The 18,942-nt window shown below is 39.1% G+C and overlaps 3 protein-coding genes across 3 annotated transcripts; 2 read left to right on the forward strand and 1 right to left on the reverse strand.

Annotated features, from left to right (window-relative positions):
- Positions 1–1,907: 1,907 nt before the first annotated feature.
- LOC141789320 (serine protease 1) lies at positions 1,908–4,098 on the forward strand. Its single transcript, XM_074668701.1, has 5 exons — positions 1,908–1,971; positions 2,071–2,221; positions 2,422–2,563; positions 3,358–3,615; positions 3,949–4,098. Exons 1-5 carry the CDS (start codon positions 1,908–1,910, stop codon positions 4,096–4,098), a joined length of 765 nt encoding a protein of 254 aa, XP_074524802.1.
- A 657-nt stretch (positions 4,099–4,755) lies between these two features.
- On the forward strand, positions 4,756–9,618 carry cdab (cytidine deaminase b). The gene is made up of 4 exons (XM_074676371.1): positions 4,756–5,074; positions 5,862–5,973; positions 7,934–7,991; positions 9,288–9,618. Exons 1-4 carry the CDS (start codon positions 4,894–4,896, stop codon positions 9,426–9,428), a joined length of 492 nt encoding a protein of 163 aa, XP_074532472.1. The 5' UTR covers positions 4,756–4,893; the 3' UTR covers positions 9,429–9,618.
- An 88-nt stretch (positions 9,619–9,706) lies between these two features.
- Positions 9,707–18,687, reverse strand: dnajc16l (DnaJ (Hsp40) homolog, subfamily C, member 16 like). The gene is made up of 15 exons (XM_074678567.1): positions 18,251–18,687; positions 18,036–18,102; positions 17,777–17,922; positions 17,023–17,198; positions 16,383–16,567; positions 15,789–15,893; positions 15,354–15,512; positions 15,079–15,209; positions 14,666–14,843; positions 14,271–14,453; positions 14,101–14,177; positions 13,909–13,989; positions 13,700–13,789; positions 11,731–11,901; positions 9,707–11,654 (listed from the first exon to the last, which is right to left on the reverse strand). The coding sequence occupies exons 1-15, from the start codon at positions 18,436–18,438 to the stop codon at positions 11,174–11,176; spliced, it is 2,418 nt and encodes an 805-aa protein (XP_074534668.1). The 5' UTR covers positions 18,439–18,687; the 3' UTR covers positions 9,707–11,173.
- Between the last annotated feature and the right edge of the window lie 255 nt (positions 18,688–18,942).

An 18,942-nucleotide genomic window follows, 5' to 3' on the forward strand; every position in this document is an offset into this window, starting at 1 on the left:
ACACACACACACACACACACACACACACACACACACACACACACACACACACACACACACACACACACACACACACACACACACACACACACACACACACAAGGCACGCTGCTTGTGAACAGAGCTTTGCACCTGAGGTAGAGCAAAGCAGACTATCACCTTTCGCCCCAACAGTTGAAACAACACCTCAGGGAGACCAGAATGTGTGGAAGCTATGTGTTACAAATCAAACACCCATGTAAGTGGGAGACAAGGAAATGGTGGGAACCAAAGAGAGATTGGAGGGGGCAAGATAATATAAACACAAAAGGACTCTCAGGACATTTGATTTTCTCTTATTGACCCATTACATTAACAAACAAATAGGTAACACACTGAGTCACTCTATTTCTTAGAGTATGCAGGATTTTTGAAATAATTTATTCACATGAGTAATAAAGGCTGTTTTGCCTGCTACATCTCATGCTGATAGCTCACTTGAGGATAATATTTAATTACCAGACATCCCACCATCTTTTGTCCTGCCCTCTGTTACATCACTGTAGACACCAACAACATGTCTGGCGGCTCTTCCCATCATTTTTCTCTTGACTTTATCAGGACTATCAGACAATAGGTTGAATATGTTTCAACAGGGACCAAAGAAAGTGAGGCATAGTGAAAGCCAAGGCAACTCTTTTTTCATGTACTAGGTCAGACTCTGCTTATATGATGGACAATAGCAGAGAACAATGACAGCAGTAGGTATGGTTTCAGTATAAAAGAGGCTTGAGATTCCTCCAGCTTTACTGCATGTTGTGGTGTGAGACAAGAGTGTGAGAGGGCGTGTGAGAGGGTGTGTGTATTTGTAAATGCTGGACTTGGACAGTTTTTTTCACTTGACTCTCGATAAGGTGAGACAGTTTTGAAAAAAGTTAAGGCTGTAAAACAAGATGAAATATTTATAAGATGTAGGAGCAAGGACAAAGTGTAACGAAAAGATGATGATTTAATCATTAGGTGGCTTGTTTATGTCAAGTTTTGAAGAATGCTCTGAAGATATGAATCTAAATCACAAATATTTCAGCTTGCATAATTTGAAAGTGCAGTTTTGTGCTTTAATACGACCTGAGATGTTTTTGGAATATTAAAACCTCTTAAAGACGGCTGTGTATCTTATACCTGTACCTGTAATTTTGAAGTGTGACAAACTTGATCTTGTAGAGCAGATGTCTAGAAAATCAATTATAAAACAAATCATTTAACAGATAAAAATACTTAAATGGTAAATAGCTGTGTGCATTTAAATGATATTGGATGACGCACAGTTTGGAGTTTGTCTTTTAGCACAGGGGTCACCAAGCACAAGGACCCCCCCCCCCCCCCCCCCCCCCCCCCCCCTCCAGTTTGTAATGCTGGAAACTGGAGACCCTCTGCTATGGTACACAAATAGGCCAATTTGAAACTACACAAAAACAAAGTTACAAAAATTAAACTGGCACATATTGCTTTGTTTCTTAAATTAATCTGCCACCACTAATACCATCCTTATCGTACATCTTAGGGGTCTTGTTAAAACAAACAAACAAAAAAAACTATTGTAGTTCATGTTCTAACAATAATCAGTGAAATATATTTTTGTAAATATTTGTTATTTATGGAAGACATTTTACAACCCATTCATCAGTGTTTCTCCAAGGGATTCTTACTCCCACTTTGGAAGCTGTTTTAGCACTGATTCACTGTGGTTGAAAATGCCAAATATTTTCAAACAAAAAGATGATTTTACCATTTTAATAAAACTGGGCCAAATTTAAACTAGCACCTATCATACAAAGGCTCTTAAACAAGTACCTAGGAGCATACAGTATGTTCTCTGAAACTGATCTCTCTGTCCTTCCTCTTTTCTTATCCTTCCAGATACAAAGATGAACCTGTATACATCTCCTCACCTCCTCCTTCTGCTCTTCCTGCTTGCTCTGAACCTAACAGGTGAGGTGCCATGTTATCCGACAGTTAATTTACATTACATGTCACAACACGTTTCTCTACCTCAACAGAAATTATACTGTGTCTGTATTCTTCTTAAAGGTGCAGATTCAAAAAGAATTATTGGGGGCTTAGAGGCGTCCCCCTACTCCATTAAGTACCAGGCCTCCATCCGGTTCAGAAACTACCACTTCTGTGGAGGCACCCTCATACACCCACAGTGGGTGGTATCTGCTGCCCACTGCTGGAGACCGTGAGTTACTGCAATATTGCACCTGTGGCACTCCCAGGGCAAAGTAAACTAAACATATTCCAAGGCACCTGTCTTTTTTTTTTTTTTATAAAACTGTGCAGTAGAAAGAAAAAATCTGGAGTATTTTGACATTTGAACAGTCTGACTTGTCTTTGGTAAATTATCACCTTTACAATCTGTTCTTCTCTGCCCTCTTTTAGGGGTCACCTGATCAAAGTGGTCCTCAGCGAGCACAACATTATTAAGGTGGAAGGTTTTGAGCAGGAGTTCAATGTTTCCTTGGTTGTTAGGCACTACCAGTACCAACCCTGGACTTTTAACAATGACATCATGCTGCTAAAGGTAAGAAGTTAAGTTAAATACAGTATGCATGATTTCAAAAGTCTGTTTATCTAATGTTTTTAGGATTTGGGCTCTCATTTCTTTTTTTTTTTCTTTTTTTCTTTTTTTTTAAAGTTATTCTATGGGCTTTTTATGCTTCTAATGGGAGAGAATAGGACAGTGGATAGAGGATCTGAACCCAGGCTACCCAGGCCGCCCACTCAATGGTTTGCCTCATAGGGTAACTTAGACCTCCAGGTTATACCTGGCCCAAAGTACATTTCTAAGGTTCTCAGAAGGTTACTGCTTAATGAAGACTATCTAAGATGGATATGGAAAATTTAAATTTACATTTCAAGCTTTTAAAAATGCATTAAAATAAACAAAATCTTTGATATACAGCCATAAAAAATAATTAGAAAATAATAAAACATCTAAAAAAAAGCATTACATCAAACATTAACATTATTATTAACCAGGATGCAATTTTTTTAAATGAAAGACCTGTATGTTGTAAACACTCAGATTTTAGAAAAAGTATCTGCAATGAACCTATATCATTATGTCTAAACTTGAGGTTTAAACTCCCTTTTTTTCTTTTAACGATTTTTTTAAGAAGTGGAAATTCCCGCTTTTGTTCATGTTGTCTCTTGCCCCATTTGATCACACCTTGACCCACTGAGTAACTTCTCCAACATCCAGTGACTTCACTTCCTTCTAGTAACACTAATTGCTCACCGCTCTTTACTCATGTTGTGGAAACTTCCATAAAAAACATTCAAACCTGACTGAAAGATCTTTTCTCTGTGGGTTAGTTGGACCGTCCAGCTGTCATCAACAGCATGGTGGAGCCAGCTTCTTTGCCGATGCCAAACTCACCACCACTGGACAGCAGTGCCCGGTGCACAGTGAGCGGCTGGGGCGTGACCTGGCTCAACAGCTACAAACTGTCACCTGTGCTGAGATATGTGAATGTAGACATTTTCCCCTACTGCTGGCGCTACTACTACTTCAGGATCACTAACAACATGGTGTGTGCTGGCTCTGCCACTGGAGGGAAAGACTCCTGTCAGGTGAGGCACAAGACTGTCGCCTGGTAATCAAAGAAATGAAGTATGAGACATAAAAGTATTACACAGAAAATCACCTGATAGTTTAAAAGAACATCCAACATTACTGGGCAGTGATGAGAGTTTTTTTTTTACTATCATAGCAGCTCACACATCTTCTCAGTTGTTGAAAATCTTTCACACTTTTTAGCCACACTTTGAATCATTATTATTAACATTATGACTTAATTCAGCTCTAAATTCGGTTACAGAGAATAACCAATATCAAATCCTCCTGTTTACGTGAACATGTTACACTCTTAAAAATTTGACAGTGTGTTTTTTTTTCATCCTCAGGGGGACTCTGGAGGACCTCTCATTTGTGATGGAAAATTTGAAGGCATTGTATCATGGGGCATTGGCTGTGCCTACGCTTCCTACCCAGGTGTCTACACCAAAGTCAGGAACTACCTGAGCTGGATCGACAGAGTAATCCAGACCAGATAATGACAGTCTTTGAGATTACTTCAAACTTCGGTGCGGTAAAGATATAAATGGATCCTGATGGACTTAATGAGCCTACATGTGGTTTTTACAATGTTTATAGTAATGTTTATATTTATATGAATGTGAAAGTTAAAGAACATAAAACTCAGTAAAGTGCCTTCTCTTCTCATCACATATAGAAGAAGTTTCAGGTATGACATTTTATAGTTTTATAGCTGTGACTTGATCATTGTCAGGAATCATTGCCTTCACAACCAGCCACACGTCACAAGAATTTCTCTTTTGCTGATCTTCTAGGGCAGCGAGTATTTGCTTTAATTTTCATACTAACCAATAAATAAGAAAGCAATGAAACAAAAATCTGAGGCAGAAATGTTTGTCAGTTTAAATTGTAAGTCATTCTTTCAAAAATGTTATTTTATTTCCTACTAAAGAATTCGAAACTTTATAATGTTATCTACTTGACTCTATGACATTTATATCTGTACTGTAAATCAAGTATGGCTCAGAGGACACTGAGAAGATAGACTTGACATTAAAGGCACATATTTAGGTAATTATTACTTATCAGACGGGTACAGCTCAACTACATGACAGAACCAGTCTCAATCATTATGTCTGCACAAACAGCAAAAACAGAAGTGCCGCATGGCAGCATGTTGACATCCCTTCCTGTGATTGGCTATAACCAGTTCCCCCTCCCTCTCTTCACTCTGCCCTCTTTCACATTTAAAACAGAGAGACACAAAAGACTCATTCACTGACTCACAAAATATAGACAGCACACAAACAAGAATGGAGAGTGTACAATTCAGCAGCGAGGTGAAACATGTGAAAGAGCACGACTCCTTATCCCAGGATGTTGTGAAAAAGCTAATTCAGCAGTCCCAGGAAGCAAAGAAGAAAGCCTACTGTCCTTACAGCAAGTTCAGAGTGGGAGCTGCCCTGCTGGCACACGACAACACTGTGTTTATAGGTGAGGTCTTTGTTTTGCTTTGATTTGGGTAAATTGTTGGGCCTGAGGATTAAAGTTTAGATTTTGGGATCAATAGAGAGAATTTTTACTGAGTCTCTGGTCTTTTAACTGTTAGATAGATGTCAGACTCTGGATTTGTTATTTCACTGTTTTAAGAGAGACTTATCAAGTTTTATCCCATAAGCAATTAAAAGATTTTACTGACATCTCTGAGAGGGCAATAAAGTTCACAATATCTCCAGGAAGTAGGAGAGTCAGATAAGTCTGTTTTGAAAAGTGGATAAATGAAAATGTTTGAGAGGTCACAAAGTTCACTACATGTTTCAGAAAGATGAATGAATTTTACTGGTTGTTAAAATTAACTCATTCATGGCGCTTAACAGTTGACCACAATAACTCACTAAATCCCACCCTGTAGATTAAACATTAAATCACAGTTCTCAAAATGAATAACAAATGCGCACATTCCCGTAAGTTGAAACTACCTTGTGCTGTTGTGTCATCTGTTCTGTTTACACAGACAGGGATGTCACATTTTTGTCAACAACCAGAAAAAGACATAACTCTCCTGTCTATTGCTGGACTCTACAAAGCTTAACAAGTCACATGTCCCTGGGGGCAAATACCTGGCCAACAGCTGTGAGAGCAAAGACCCTTTGAGTAACTGTTTGACCAGGACAGAAGTACATAGCCGGCTTGATGGTTGAAAGGCCAGTTTTCCCTGTTACCGTTTTATTTCACTGTGGCAACTTCACTCAAATCCTCCAATGAAATGCTTCTCTTGCAGGTTGTAATGTCGAGAACGCCTGTAACAACTTGGGTGTGTGTGCTGAAAGAACTGCCATCTCAAAGGCAGTGTCAGAGGGCTGCAGAAAATTCAAAGCTATTGCAGTCGCAAGGTAACTTGAACTTTTAAGAACACCAAACTTAACCAAAGAGAAAATCCGCCCATCTACACAAACTACAGATATCATTCATGAACTACAAAACAATCTCTTGGTACGTCACTCAACAGGAGGCAACTAACCCAAATACTCAATTTGAGACACAAATCAGAGTTATGTGAATATAAGAGTCAGATTGTTAACAAACAGCTGAGGCAAGAAAAAAGTGGATAAAAACTTTAGTTATTATTAGAGCCAGCAGGGCCAATTAAAAACCATTGGCGCAAACGACTACAAAATTTGCATTTCATAGCAACAAATGTATTGAAACGCCGAAGCTGGAAGTTGAAGGCTGTGAAATTAAGTTCAAAATGAAGAAATGTGAAATAGATAAAATAGTACAAGTAGTTGTAAAAGTAGAAGTAGTCAAAGTAGGAGTAAAAAAGGAGGTAGTAGTAGAAGTTACAGTTGTGGTAGTTTCTGATGAAGTGGTTTGAGTGGCATTAGTTGTGGGTGAAGTTGTACAAAAAGTGATATGAGCACAGAGAGTTACAGTATGAGTTGAAGTTATGGTAGCTTAAGTAAATTAAGTAGTAATGGTAATATCAGTATGTAAGTAAATGTAAATGTAAATGTTTAGTCTCTCTTTGTGTATGTGTTTGTGTGTATCTGTATTTTTTTGGTAGACAAGACAGTACAGCCTGTTTGTATGTGGGTTGGTAGGTGAAACAAGTAAAAAAAAAAAAAAAAAGTGTATTTTTGTTCCTGAATGTTTTGATAAGTTATGCATTAACAGCTGTGTGAGATGTTTCCATGGTAACCTGCTCGTTATGCTGCTTGATTGCAGCAGCTGTTTAAATTATGAGTGACACAGATGATCAACAATTGGATTTATGGTGAAAACAAAAACCAAAACCGTAAGAACTATCAAAAATGATTACACCATAAGCATACCAATACTCTAATGAACACAGTGATGTGTTTTTCATGCCTCCAACAGCAAAAAAAAAAAGACCAGAGGGGCAATCTATAAAAGTGGTCACCAGTGGTACTCAGCAGAGATTTCATATAAGAAATAACATAACATAACAGTGCACCACAGGAGAAACAGGTTTTGTTGGACAGTTGGTCTTTTACTGGCCACAGAGAAAAATCTTTTGCAAGAAAACATTTGGATGCCTTATTTATGTCTGTGGAGTGAAGTTTGTGCATTAATGGCAGATTGTTTGGCAGATTTCTTTTTTCTCATCAATAGGTGTTTTAAGTGACAATGTTACACTCCGTGAGATCCAACTTGTTTGTGACAAAACAAAACAAAAAATATCCCTGTTGCTTGAACCATAAAATGACAAAAACAGTGATAGATATTTAGTCTTTTTTAAACAGTTGAAAGCAGATGAAGTCTGTAAGTGGATTTATGCTAAGGTTTTGTATCTTGAAGGGAAGTAGTTTAACACATAAATGCTGAAGTCTTCCATTCATTTTAATAGTAATATTTTGTTGAAAAGTTTAACAAATCAAAAAGTTTACGGGTTAGAAATGTCAGAACAGTGAAATTTTTAGGAGAAATGTGTCAAAAATTGTAAAGAAGAATAAGTAAAAGAAGTATAACAAAGGATTGAATAATAATGTGTTGAATGCTGAGCTCCAATTTTAATATAATAAATTCACTATGCTAAACTCACTCTGATGTCAGAGCAAAACATCCTTTTAAATTTCCAAAGTTAGTATGCCCAACACTAAAAGATCCAATTTACATACAAGCTCAGTGTATGATTTCATATCTCTGTAGAAATGTCTTGCCAATCCCATGCAAATTCTTTATTTTAGTTTTTTCTTTTTTTTTACATGGTGTTGTATTATTATTTTCTCTATACCTTATTCTATTTGCATACCTTTTAGAATCTAAGAGAAGCTCCTTGAATTAGAACTGGTTGAACTATTTGGCAGACCCATTGTTTTGCTCTTTTTGCAGTGACATGAGTGACCAGTACATCTCCCCATGTGGTGCCTGCAGACAGGTCATGAGAGAGGTATGATCGATGGTTTGCTGGAGGTTTTGATTTAATGGTTAATAAAGCCCAAAAGTTTGGATACTGTGTTAAATAGTAACCAAAAACAGATTTAAATTATTCATGAATTTATTTGAAACTTTATTGCCAAATGGAATTACAGTGATGCTGAGTGTTATAGCTCTGCTTTTCAGAGTACTTCCTGGGTTAGCCAAGCTGCCAGCTTGGCTAACCCAGGGAGAGCATTACAAATCCTCTCACATGGGTAAACACATTCATACAAACTTAATAGGATATAAACAGAGAAACTTGGTTGGGGGAGGCTGGGGTGGAGGAGGCAATACTTCAAGACAGCAGCAAAGTGTGGGTAGCATAGTAGGGTTAGGTGAGAGTGGAGACCTGTTTAAATACACATTATCGCTATACATGAGCTGTAATTGGCTGAGAACAGTGATCCGAACATCAGCCTGTCAGCTGATAACAGCTGGGCATATGACCCCTGTGTCCTGCAAGACCTTAAATGAACTTATTTTATCATCATGTGAAAACTTTGATGCTCATTTTAAATTCTGTACTGGGAACAAGTTTTAACAAAGGTGCATCTTAAGCAACAAAACACTTAAAAACCGGTCGCTGATGACTGGAGGTACTCCTCCCAACAATAAGTCGATCTGTCCCTGCAGGTTATCAGAATGACATTCCTGAGACATAGAGTGTCTCTGAGGTAAAGAAGGAAATGTTTCTCCACTCTGTGAGAGGCTGCTTTTTGAGCAAAACGTTGAACAATGTCGGAAATGTTCCTCAGTGTGACTTTGAAAACATATTTGGTATTCATCATGAATGATAAATTTAAAGACTGGAGAAATATTTGCACGAAATGAAGAAGGCAGAAAACTAGAACTGGATATCTGTAAACTCTGGGCCCTTAGCTGGCACTGCATTAAAAACAGACACAACTCTGTAGTGGAAACCACTGCATGGGCTTCAAATGATCATGTTCTCTTTAAACACACTTTGTCCCTAGATTCACAAATGTTGCTCCTTTAAGGGTAAAAGGACCACTTGGTTTTGATCAGGCAACAATTTAAAAGCAAGGATCTCAGATAGCACAGGGAAACATAAATAAATAAATAAATAAATAAAAAGCTACAAACTAACAAGAGCTGTTTAATTAACATTTTACAGAGCATCCTTACTTTTCTAGATTTGTGGTTGTACAAATCTAAAAGTTTTTGTTTAGCTGGTTTGAACAAAGACCAGCAATTAACTTTTTCTTGCTTCTCTGTTTTCAAAATGTTTTTTTGGGGGGGGGTTCAGTTTGGGTCGGACTGGACTGTATACCTGTCCAAGCCTGATGGCTCATACCTGAAGATGACCGTGAAGGAGTTGCTGCCCGTCTCCTTTGGCCCTGAAGATCTGTCCATGAAGAAAGTGATTGACATTCCTGATGAGCACTGAGTCTGGATTCAAGTACCACAAACCCGTTAAACACATGTTCAATCTGTGACCCATATGACATGTTCCGTTTGTAATGCTACTGAGACTGCATTAAGCAAGTTTCTATCTATGGTAAAGATTTCTTTAGTTCCATCTGCAAATTGTAACTGTGGATTTTTTTTTTAAATAATTTCTGTATACTCTATTTAAAAGCATCAAAACATTAAGCTGGTTGCTGTTAACTTCATGGTATTTAAAAATACACTGGACATGAAAATGTTGAATTCTTTATTGTTTTGACTTGTTTCTGTAATAGTTTGAAGAAGCACAAAATATTGAGATAAGTATTAAAGCAGCTCTTCTATTTTAATAAATTAATATTTTAAAAGGACTTTCTTTAATAAGTTACAGTTCATTTCAATTACATACTGACGTTTAAAAAGTTTAAAGAGCATAAAATGAAAAAAAAAAATTCAGGTGTTACAGTGAACTGCAGATATTTTTGAAAAATCAAATTAATCCATTACAGAGTAAAAAGAGGAGACAGAGGCAATGACACATTTAAGCTGCCAGCTGTGAATTGCCTAATATTACCTTTTAGTGGCTTTAGATCTACACTTTTCATGCATTAACGTTAACAATTAGTTAAAGGGGCAAACAAAACAAAAAAGCATATAATGTTTCTCCCTGATTCAAAAAAACTTTTTAAACACATTTGCAAAATAAGACATAAAGGCAGCTTTGTAATTTGTGGGTAAGTGACCTTTGGGGTTGTTTAACACCACCTGGATTCAAACTTGTCTTGTAGCACACAAGCATAAGCAGAAAAAAATGGCACCTCGCTGTGAGGCGCAGAAGTTTGACATTGCACCCCCAAAATTTTAAAACTTTAAGACACGTTAGTAGTGTTTCATGATTACTGTGGCACACAGTGCGATGAAACTCTGTATCTAAGTCTTAAACTAGGTGTGTCATATAAAATCAAAGAAAATAAAAACTTCAAGTCCAAGTAAAGACTTCTCATAGTAAAAAAAAAAAACATGAAAGAAATCAGTGCATCTAGCCTTCACTTGTTTATCTCAGTGAAGATGTGATCATATGCATATGTGGGCAACTTGTTCACCTGAAAGATTTTTATTGGAAGTCAAGGGAGGTGAGTGTCTGCTGTAAAGACAAACTAAGGCAAATCTTATGGACTCGTTATGATGAGAAAAAAATGTGCATATTCTGATCAGTGTGACTTATACTTGAAAGGGACATGACTTCAGTAAAGGAGAAAAAAATATATAACTGGAGTTGCTCTTTGACACACACAGATATGAAGCCACAGCTTATGTCTTTACCACAAAGCTTATTGACTGCTTGTGGGAGACACACAGGATACAGATGTAGCTGGCTCAAATGTACCTCCTGTCTGTGTAGAGGTTAAAGAAAACTCATATGGAAGCTCTAACATAAAGGAAATAATTAGCTTTACTCTTTTCCTTCAAGCAGCTCAAACTCTTTGCCTCATGTGTTCATCGCAGCTCTAAACATGCAAAAAGTAGCATTTTAAAGTTAAGCCTCACATTTCAAACTGTTCTGCACTCTGAAATGGATAAACACCATTCTGTAAACAGGTTTCAACTGATCAGTGCAGCAACCTACCTGTGCAAAAGAAAACTTAAACATCTTTCAGAAACTGCAAGTTTTTTGCTAAAGAACTTAACCAGGGGTAGAGACCACAAAAAGTTTCTGCTGCCATTCATACCTCTGTGGGTGAGACCTCAGCTCTCTGCGGAGAAGTTGTTTGTTGCCTCCTCCAAAATGGGCCATGCAGGAACCTGTAATCTGGGCAAAGTGCCCTCCATCAGCCTCTCCATCCACAGTCCTAATCTATCCAGCTTGTGGTGGACGTCTATGCTTGTGGCCCTACCAGAGCCTTTCTTCCCTACGGCTCCATCCTCCCTGGAATGGGACCTGGATCTAGAGTGGGAGCTGGATCTGGACCTGGACCTTGATTTTCTTCTACTGTCAGAGGAGAATGAGGCGTCTGATGAGGAGTCGTTGGGATCGTCCCCTGTGAAGACAGGTCTAAAGAGGCAGAAGTATTTCTTGTGGCCATTCAAAGCCAGTACATAGCCAGAGTAATCTGAAGATTCCTCATCCTCTCCTTGATCCTGCATGGCAGAAGTTGAGTGAAGGAGAAATGGCATCCAGTGGCGGTGTTTATCGGCATTGAGGAAGGAGAAGTGGAGGTTTTGAGTCCTGTAGAAGAGGTTCAGAGTCACGAGGTGCATCTTACACAGAGAATTGAAAAATATCCTACTGTGCTGACACTTACCCAGAGAAGGAGAACACCTCCTTGGCAAATTTCCTGAGTAATGCTGTCTTGGAGGCATTAGTGAGCACAAGAACAACGTTTATGTGTCCGGGTCTCAGCTTAACCAGGTTGCTGGTGTATGTGAGGTCTGTCAGCTCGGTCACTTCCACAAAATCTTTCTTTGGGGGACGGCTGCATAGATCAAAGAGAAAAACAAAACAGATTTGGATGACATTTTGTTGCGGTTTTGGTTAATGGTACATTAAGAAAAGAAAAATTAGAAGGAAACAATGCCAAAGATGGTTACATGGTACCCAGACAAAGTTTATCCACTAGTATATGATCTTACTACATCATTTAGAATACTCCCAACACTATTTGTATCAGTGTTTGCATGAAAAAGACTGCAGCTATCTCTAATGCCACCAAGGCCCAAAACTCTTAAGTTTTATCCACATTTAAAAATAATCTGGTTTTTAACTGTATATTGTATAAAGTCGATTATCAGATGCAGCACAACGTTTCTCACATGTGATGGTAAATAATCAAAACCAAGTTAAAACGTTCAATTACTTATGATACAACGATGTCCAAAAATTGTAAATATTGGAGCTGTGCAGGGTTTTCCTGAAGTAAGGACTCTTGCCAATGAATGCTTTTTTTTAAAAGCAAATGAAGATCTGGTACTCCTTTTGATTGCTCATACTTTCACAGAAGAGACTGACACATCATGAATTAAAATTTCTCTCAGCAGAGGTAGAAAAAAAGAAGCTGTGAAGGTAAAAGTGTACATAAGGCAGCTGTAGATAAACATAAACAGTTGGCTGTGTGTTTAATATCAGCTACATCCTCCACAGATTTGTTTACCTCCTACAAATCACACCTCAGGTTTGTTTGGAAAAACACAAATTTCATGCTACACTACTGACTCATCATTTTTTTATGACTAATAACAGAATTTCTGCTTCTACAGCTAAAAGTATGCATTCATTTGAATAAACTGGGGCGCAAGTATGGACTAGCGGTTAGGTCGTGGGTCTCATGAGGCTAGCCCTCGAGCGGTCGGCCCTGGTTCAAATCCAACCTGCGGCCTCTATCCTGCATGTCACACACACACACACACACACACACCATTCTCGTCCCGTTTCCTGCTCTATGTGTCTCTGACTGTACAGTCCTCTCTCAATACAGGCACAGAAGACCTGAAAAATGACTAAAAAGTAGAATAAACAAACCACACTCCTGGTCCTGTTGGATGGAGGCATAGCCATTTGTGTGTAAAATTGAATACGGAACATCATTCAGTGTGTTTCACTGAATAGCTTGACCATACACCTACTTTTCACACATTAGCTCATTTGTTAAATAAAGACCACTGTGAGAAAGTAAAATACTGTGGCATTTAAGGCCTTTGCACACTGAGTCCTTTTTTTTGTCCAAAACGTATACATGTTAAAAAATAAATTGGATCTCATGTTATGTCAATCATGTTTGCACACTCGCCCCTAAACTTTCGTCCGTCATTATTTTTTTGGAACAGGTTCAATTATTTGCGTTTTTTTCACATCCGCCCAGCTCGTTTCTTGGGTAGTTTGACTCTTCAGAGATGCTGCAGGCTCATATTTTCCCATTTTCGGATACATTTTCTCTACACATTTTGGGGGATGTTTAAATGATGAGTGAAAACGTGTGTGTGTGTGTGTGTGTGTGTGTGTATGTGTGTGTGTGTGTGTGTGTGTGTGGGACAGTGTGTCTCTGTGCGTGTATACGCCATCAATTGCTTGATCACTGCTTGATGATTCCATTTTTCTTATACTGCAAAATTTCACAATTGATACAAAATAAACGGAACCAGTGTGCAAGGTGTCTGTGCGTGAGTTTTTTTTTTCAGATTACAGATCTAAAAAATGTATCAGAAAAAACTGACTCAGTGTGCAAAGACCATAGCACTCTGCCTCCATCTTCTGGTTACTCCCCTTCACTACATTACCTTGTGGTATTAGCTCTGCTGGAGGCATCATCCTCAGTTTGTGGTTGCTCCTTGGGCTTTGGTTGTCTAGGTTTGCTCTCGCCTGGTTCACTACAAACAGGACATTAAGAAATAGAAGGGAAAAAAGCTGATGACATGTGGCCTAGCTGGAGTCATAATCACAACTTAAACAAGCCATTCAAATTGCGAATGGCAACTGTTTGTCTCACCTGAAAGCCTGAATGATGACAGTGCCAAAAAGAATGAAGAGGGCTGAGAAGATGAGTGACAGGATGGGCATCATTTCTCGCCTTTAAAGGGAGGACATGTTATGAGTGAAAGGTTTCAGAGAAGAAGCAAACACTCCTTTGTCTTTGCAGTACAGTAATGCTGGAGATTGCTTTAGGAAAACATCATCTTACCAGTTTGAGTAGAGAAGGTCATCATATACTTGTAGGATGTAATCATAGGCAGCATTTATCCACTGGATAATAAATATCTATGAAGCATAAAATGAGAAAGAAAAAAATAACATCACTCTTTCATTTGATGTGTTTTAACCACAGCCTGAGCATGTGTCTGTATGACTTACTGGAGCCATCTCATTGTTCAGTTCAGGCAGGGTGGTGTCTGAGGTCAGGTAGGTGGGGTCTTTCTGAAGGAGCTCCAGCTGTTCATGAAGATGGTACTTATCTTCTTCGCTGCCGTTCCAGCCACCACTCACAGAACGGAAGAGGACTCTGCCAGCCTGGCTCCTCCTTTCAAGTATCACAACCTAAAATGATATAAAAGAATCATTTTTAGGGTGAAGCTGTGCAGGGTTGAGATTTAATCATATCAGTAATCTGACACACATCAAATTCTATATGTTAAAAAAAAGATCATCTGCCTTCAAACGTCTCCAGTGTGAGTTTTTATGGGATGGTGAAAAAGTCCAGCACTGTTAGAATGAAATGCTTGCCAGAGAGTTTTTATCACCACACAAACCTGAGGCTGAAGAGCTGCTTGATTATGGAGCAGAGCCTGACAGAGAGGCTGCTGGTGTCGCTGGTAAACGTATGCAAACCGCAGCACCTCTTTACTGTTCATGGAGGCAAAGTCCAGGAAGGCCTTGTTGCCTTGGAGGAGGGCTTGATCCTCCCCTGTGATCAGCAGCACACAATACCTGCAAACATCACAGAGTTAGTTCACCATTTACAGCGACAAATGTGGCTCAAAGGATTTTGATTCCATTTGCCATAGCTTAGTCCATCTTACTCTTTTTGTGTTACAGCATCAGTGGGAGAACACAAGAGAAAAGCGATGATGATGATGCATTATCTTACTACACAAAAGTTAAATTTCAGCAAGATATTAACAACAGATCCTGAGGCTAAGACGTTGGTTGTAAAATATCTTACTTCCTCCGACGATGAAACTGCTTAACAGGACAGAGCTCGTCAAAGAGTTGCTGGTTGACCAGCCGTGGGACCTGCAGGAACTTGTTATTGGAGACAAACTCATCCATGATCTGTCGCTTCATCCCTCTGGCCTGAAAGAGAGAAAGAAGGAGATGCTGTGAAGCATGAATACTGAATACGCTGGAACAATTTGCTCAAAGTGAAAACTGAAACTGAAATTAAAAACATTAAACTTTGAAGAATGATGCCAGGTCTGCAAGCTGCCATGGACGTACCTGTATGATGTCCACGGGCTTCTCTGTGTCTTCTTTGAACAGCAGCATGGTGGGGGCGTAAGTGTTTATGTTGAACTGAAGCAGTATTCGATTGTTCTGTGTGTCACCCTGATCCACGTAGCCAAAGCGCACATAGTCTCTGAAGGCAAATGCTGTTAACTGGAATGTGGACGTAGAAAGATGAGATCCTTTTTCACTCATTTCACTTTTTATCTCAATATTTCAGCTTAACCCTGAACTCTGCACACAGTAACCTTTGGTTTTAGTTGCATCTTGTTGCCAATAGGGGTTAATAAAACAGAAGTCCCAGTGCATTAGACAACACTGGGAATACAAATATGGGTAACACAGGAGAAAAAACTAAGATATTGGTTATTTAGAATTTTCTTTTCCAGCAAAAAAAGATGCAAGTGCATCTGTAAACACACAACTTACTTTGTACATTAAGGACGCAAAGGGGACGAGGTCAAACAAGAGAATGCTGGGCTTATTTTCAGAATGCCAGTTATTCAGAAAAGCTTGGTAGTTGTTGTCAGTGACCTGGAAAAACAACAGTGGTAAGTTAATTATAGTTTTCTCATTGCATATACACTGTACTGATCGTACAATTGCATATATCAATATTAATCATATATATCAATATTAACTTCATCGGGCCTGAAGATAATTTTTATGCCCAACAGCATTATTGTCTTAATCAGTTTCTTCCATGTGTGCCTGTTACCATTTGTTTCCAAATCTTTTTAAGACTATCATGATGTCTTCATTAGGTGTCACTCTCACAGGTTTGTAACATTAGATATGTTGAAAGCAGAAAGCTGCAGTCCTCACATACCAGAAGTAGATGAACTGCATTGACTTGAACATAACAAACTGAACCCATAACAAATCGTCATTTTTAACTGTTCTTCTTTTTCCCTCATAACCTGACGCCAAGAAACAACACAGTGCTGGAATATTTGAGAACCAGTTTGTGATGAGTTTTTCTTTAAGACATAACACATGCAGCAGAATGTCATGTGTGTTTACCTTTTCCACCAGTTTCTGGGGCAGCAGGTCTTCTATAAACTGTCGCAGATGGTCTCGAACCACAGCCTGGTGGAAGAAGGTCACCCTGCCATTCACCAGCCCGATGATGGAGGGAGCGCGGTGAGCACCCAGCTGGTTGGCAAGGCGACGCTCATAGCCCAGATCCACGATACCAATGCCAATACCTGGTTAAATAAATAGGTAAATAAATATAATTTGACACATAGGATGAAGGTTTCTGTGTTCTTTTAGGAGAGGACAAATATGACTTCAAACTATGGACACTTCAGTTTGTAAACTGTACCTCAGTTTTTTAACTTTCAAATAATAATCACACAAAAAATAAAGACAATAAAAAATATATAAATTTAGTTAATCAAAGTCAAAAGTGATACTCTTCAAATTCACAGCTTAGAGATGAGCAGTAAAATCAAACAGATAAAAATGATATTGTTGACCTTGTTCTGTATTTCACCCAATGACTTTTGGAAAGTTTTTCAGAGGATGTGGGATTGTCTGTCTAATGGACTGAATGGATCCAGAAAAGATGCATAAACCTGAGTTTAGACCAGCAGTTGTGTTTGTCCACTCAGACCAGACTTGAAATATGTGTGTAGGAGGTGTAGTAAGAGCAGATTACCCAGAGGCTCCAGCTCCTGTACTGTCTCCTTCCACACAGGCTCAATGTGGATGCATGCAAAGCACCACTCAGAGGTCACTTTGATGAGGTATGGCCTCTTGTGGCTGTCTGGGAGGACATCGCTGTTAAACTGTGCGTGGTGTAGCAGGTACTTGCTGTCTGCAAAGTCCCTGGACCTGGAAGAGGATCAGAAACAAGCCAATGAGTCTTTTTATAGCTGCTGTCTACAGGGTGCACTACTGCTAGGGCACAACTTGAGAGAAAACCATCTTTGACTGTCCTATCTGTTCAGCTCTAAATCTTAAGACCCGCTGTTGAGACATCTAGTGACAACAAGAGAAAAACATATGAAAGATTTCTCTCAAAATATGTGTGATCTGCAATAAAAGTCAAAGTATATGGCTCAATTCTGGCTATGACATCCATTTCAAGTGATTATTTTTTACTCATCCAGTAGGACAAAAATGTTTTAAGAAGACAGAGCATGCAATATTTGAGTCAGTGTGTCAGGAGTCTATGATGAAAGTTTGAAAAAAGTAGCTGAACCATGGGAATGGATAATAAACAAGGACAATAAATCAGTGATAGAGGATTATGATCAAAGAGTAAACAGGAAGAAAGCACGAGGAGGAGCCAAAACAAAACCCTGGACTGGACAAGAAAAAAAGAAACCTGAGTGTTTACAAAACAAAGCTGACCAAAAGTTTACTGATCCTGACGAAAGACAACAAAAATAGACCAATAAGGAAAGTACCTGGGAAAATGGAAAAACGACTCATCAAAGTAGAAGCTATTGTGGAAGCTGCGGAAACCATGGTGCTGAGACTGTCCAAAGGGCTGGTTTTCATCCATCTGTCCATAGCGGTCAAAGTTGGACCTTCGTTCCTCATTTGACAAAATCTGTAATAAGGAGAGAGGACACAATCACTGATGGGATGATAACAGACAGGGAGTGGATCAGGCAGAAAAGGCCACATATGTATATATATATAACTGTTTTTGTCCGTATCTACCTCGTATGACTTGGAAACCTTGATGAACATATCCTCAGCTTTGGGGTCCTTGTTTTTGTCTGGATGCCTGAAAAAGACGACATTTGGCATTACAAACCATGTTGTGTCATAGGTGTTATACAGAATATAAAATGTATGACATGCAAGGGAATAGGACCATCTGCCATAGCTAAAATGCCACGGCCGGTTGGAGGGACCAGCTGTCAGTCACTCACCATTCCTTTGCCAGATTCTTGTAAGCCCTCTTGATTTCTGCTTGACTCGCACTCCTGCTGACACCCAAGATTTTATAGGGATCAAATTCAGATGATGTTCTCACCAACTGCACACCCAAAGTAAGCAAAAAAAGGACGAGCAAAACTGGGTATGTCCGAGGATGTCGGCTGCTTCTCCTCGCCGTCATTGCTCCCCACTGTCCTCCTGGACCAGCGTTTCTACCAGTTAGCAGCTGAGCAGCCTGGGTCTGTTGACGTTTCAAAGATATGCTGTAGATGTCAAATTCATTAACCCAGAAGGTTACATGCTCGATTCTGTTAACGTATCAAATTTCGAATTGATTCCACCTAACGTGCTTGGGGTTTACTACGGTTAGGCCATTATTGTACTAGCTAACGACTAACGCCTTTCGTCTGGACACACATACAGTGAGAGGTTGAACTTCCGCCCATGTTTTTTCAAAATAAAACTGCTCCCAACAATTTACTTCTCACACACACACACACACACACACACACACACACACACACACACACACACACACACACACACACACACACACACACACACACACACACACACACACACACACACTGGCAGGTGAGTGACTTTCAAGGCTTTATTTTGTAAGGCAGGAAATGTTTCGGATGTTCAACTTAAAAAAGCGCATCCTCGAGTCCTTTCAGTGCTA

The sequence above is a fragment of the Halichoeres trimaculatus genome, unplaced genomic scaffold (assembly GCF_033239565.1).
Source record: "Halichoeres trimaculatus isolate MK-OKI-2021-1 unplaced genomic scaffold, fHalTri1.1 fHalTri1_scaffold_1, whole genome shotgun sequence".
In the NCBI taxonomy this organism is placed as follows: Eukaryota; Metazoa; Chordata; class Actinopteri; order Labriformes; family Labridae; genus Halichoeres; species Halichoeres trimaculatus.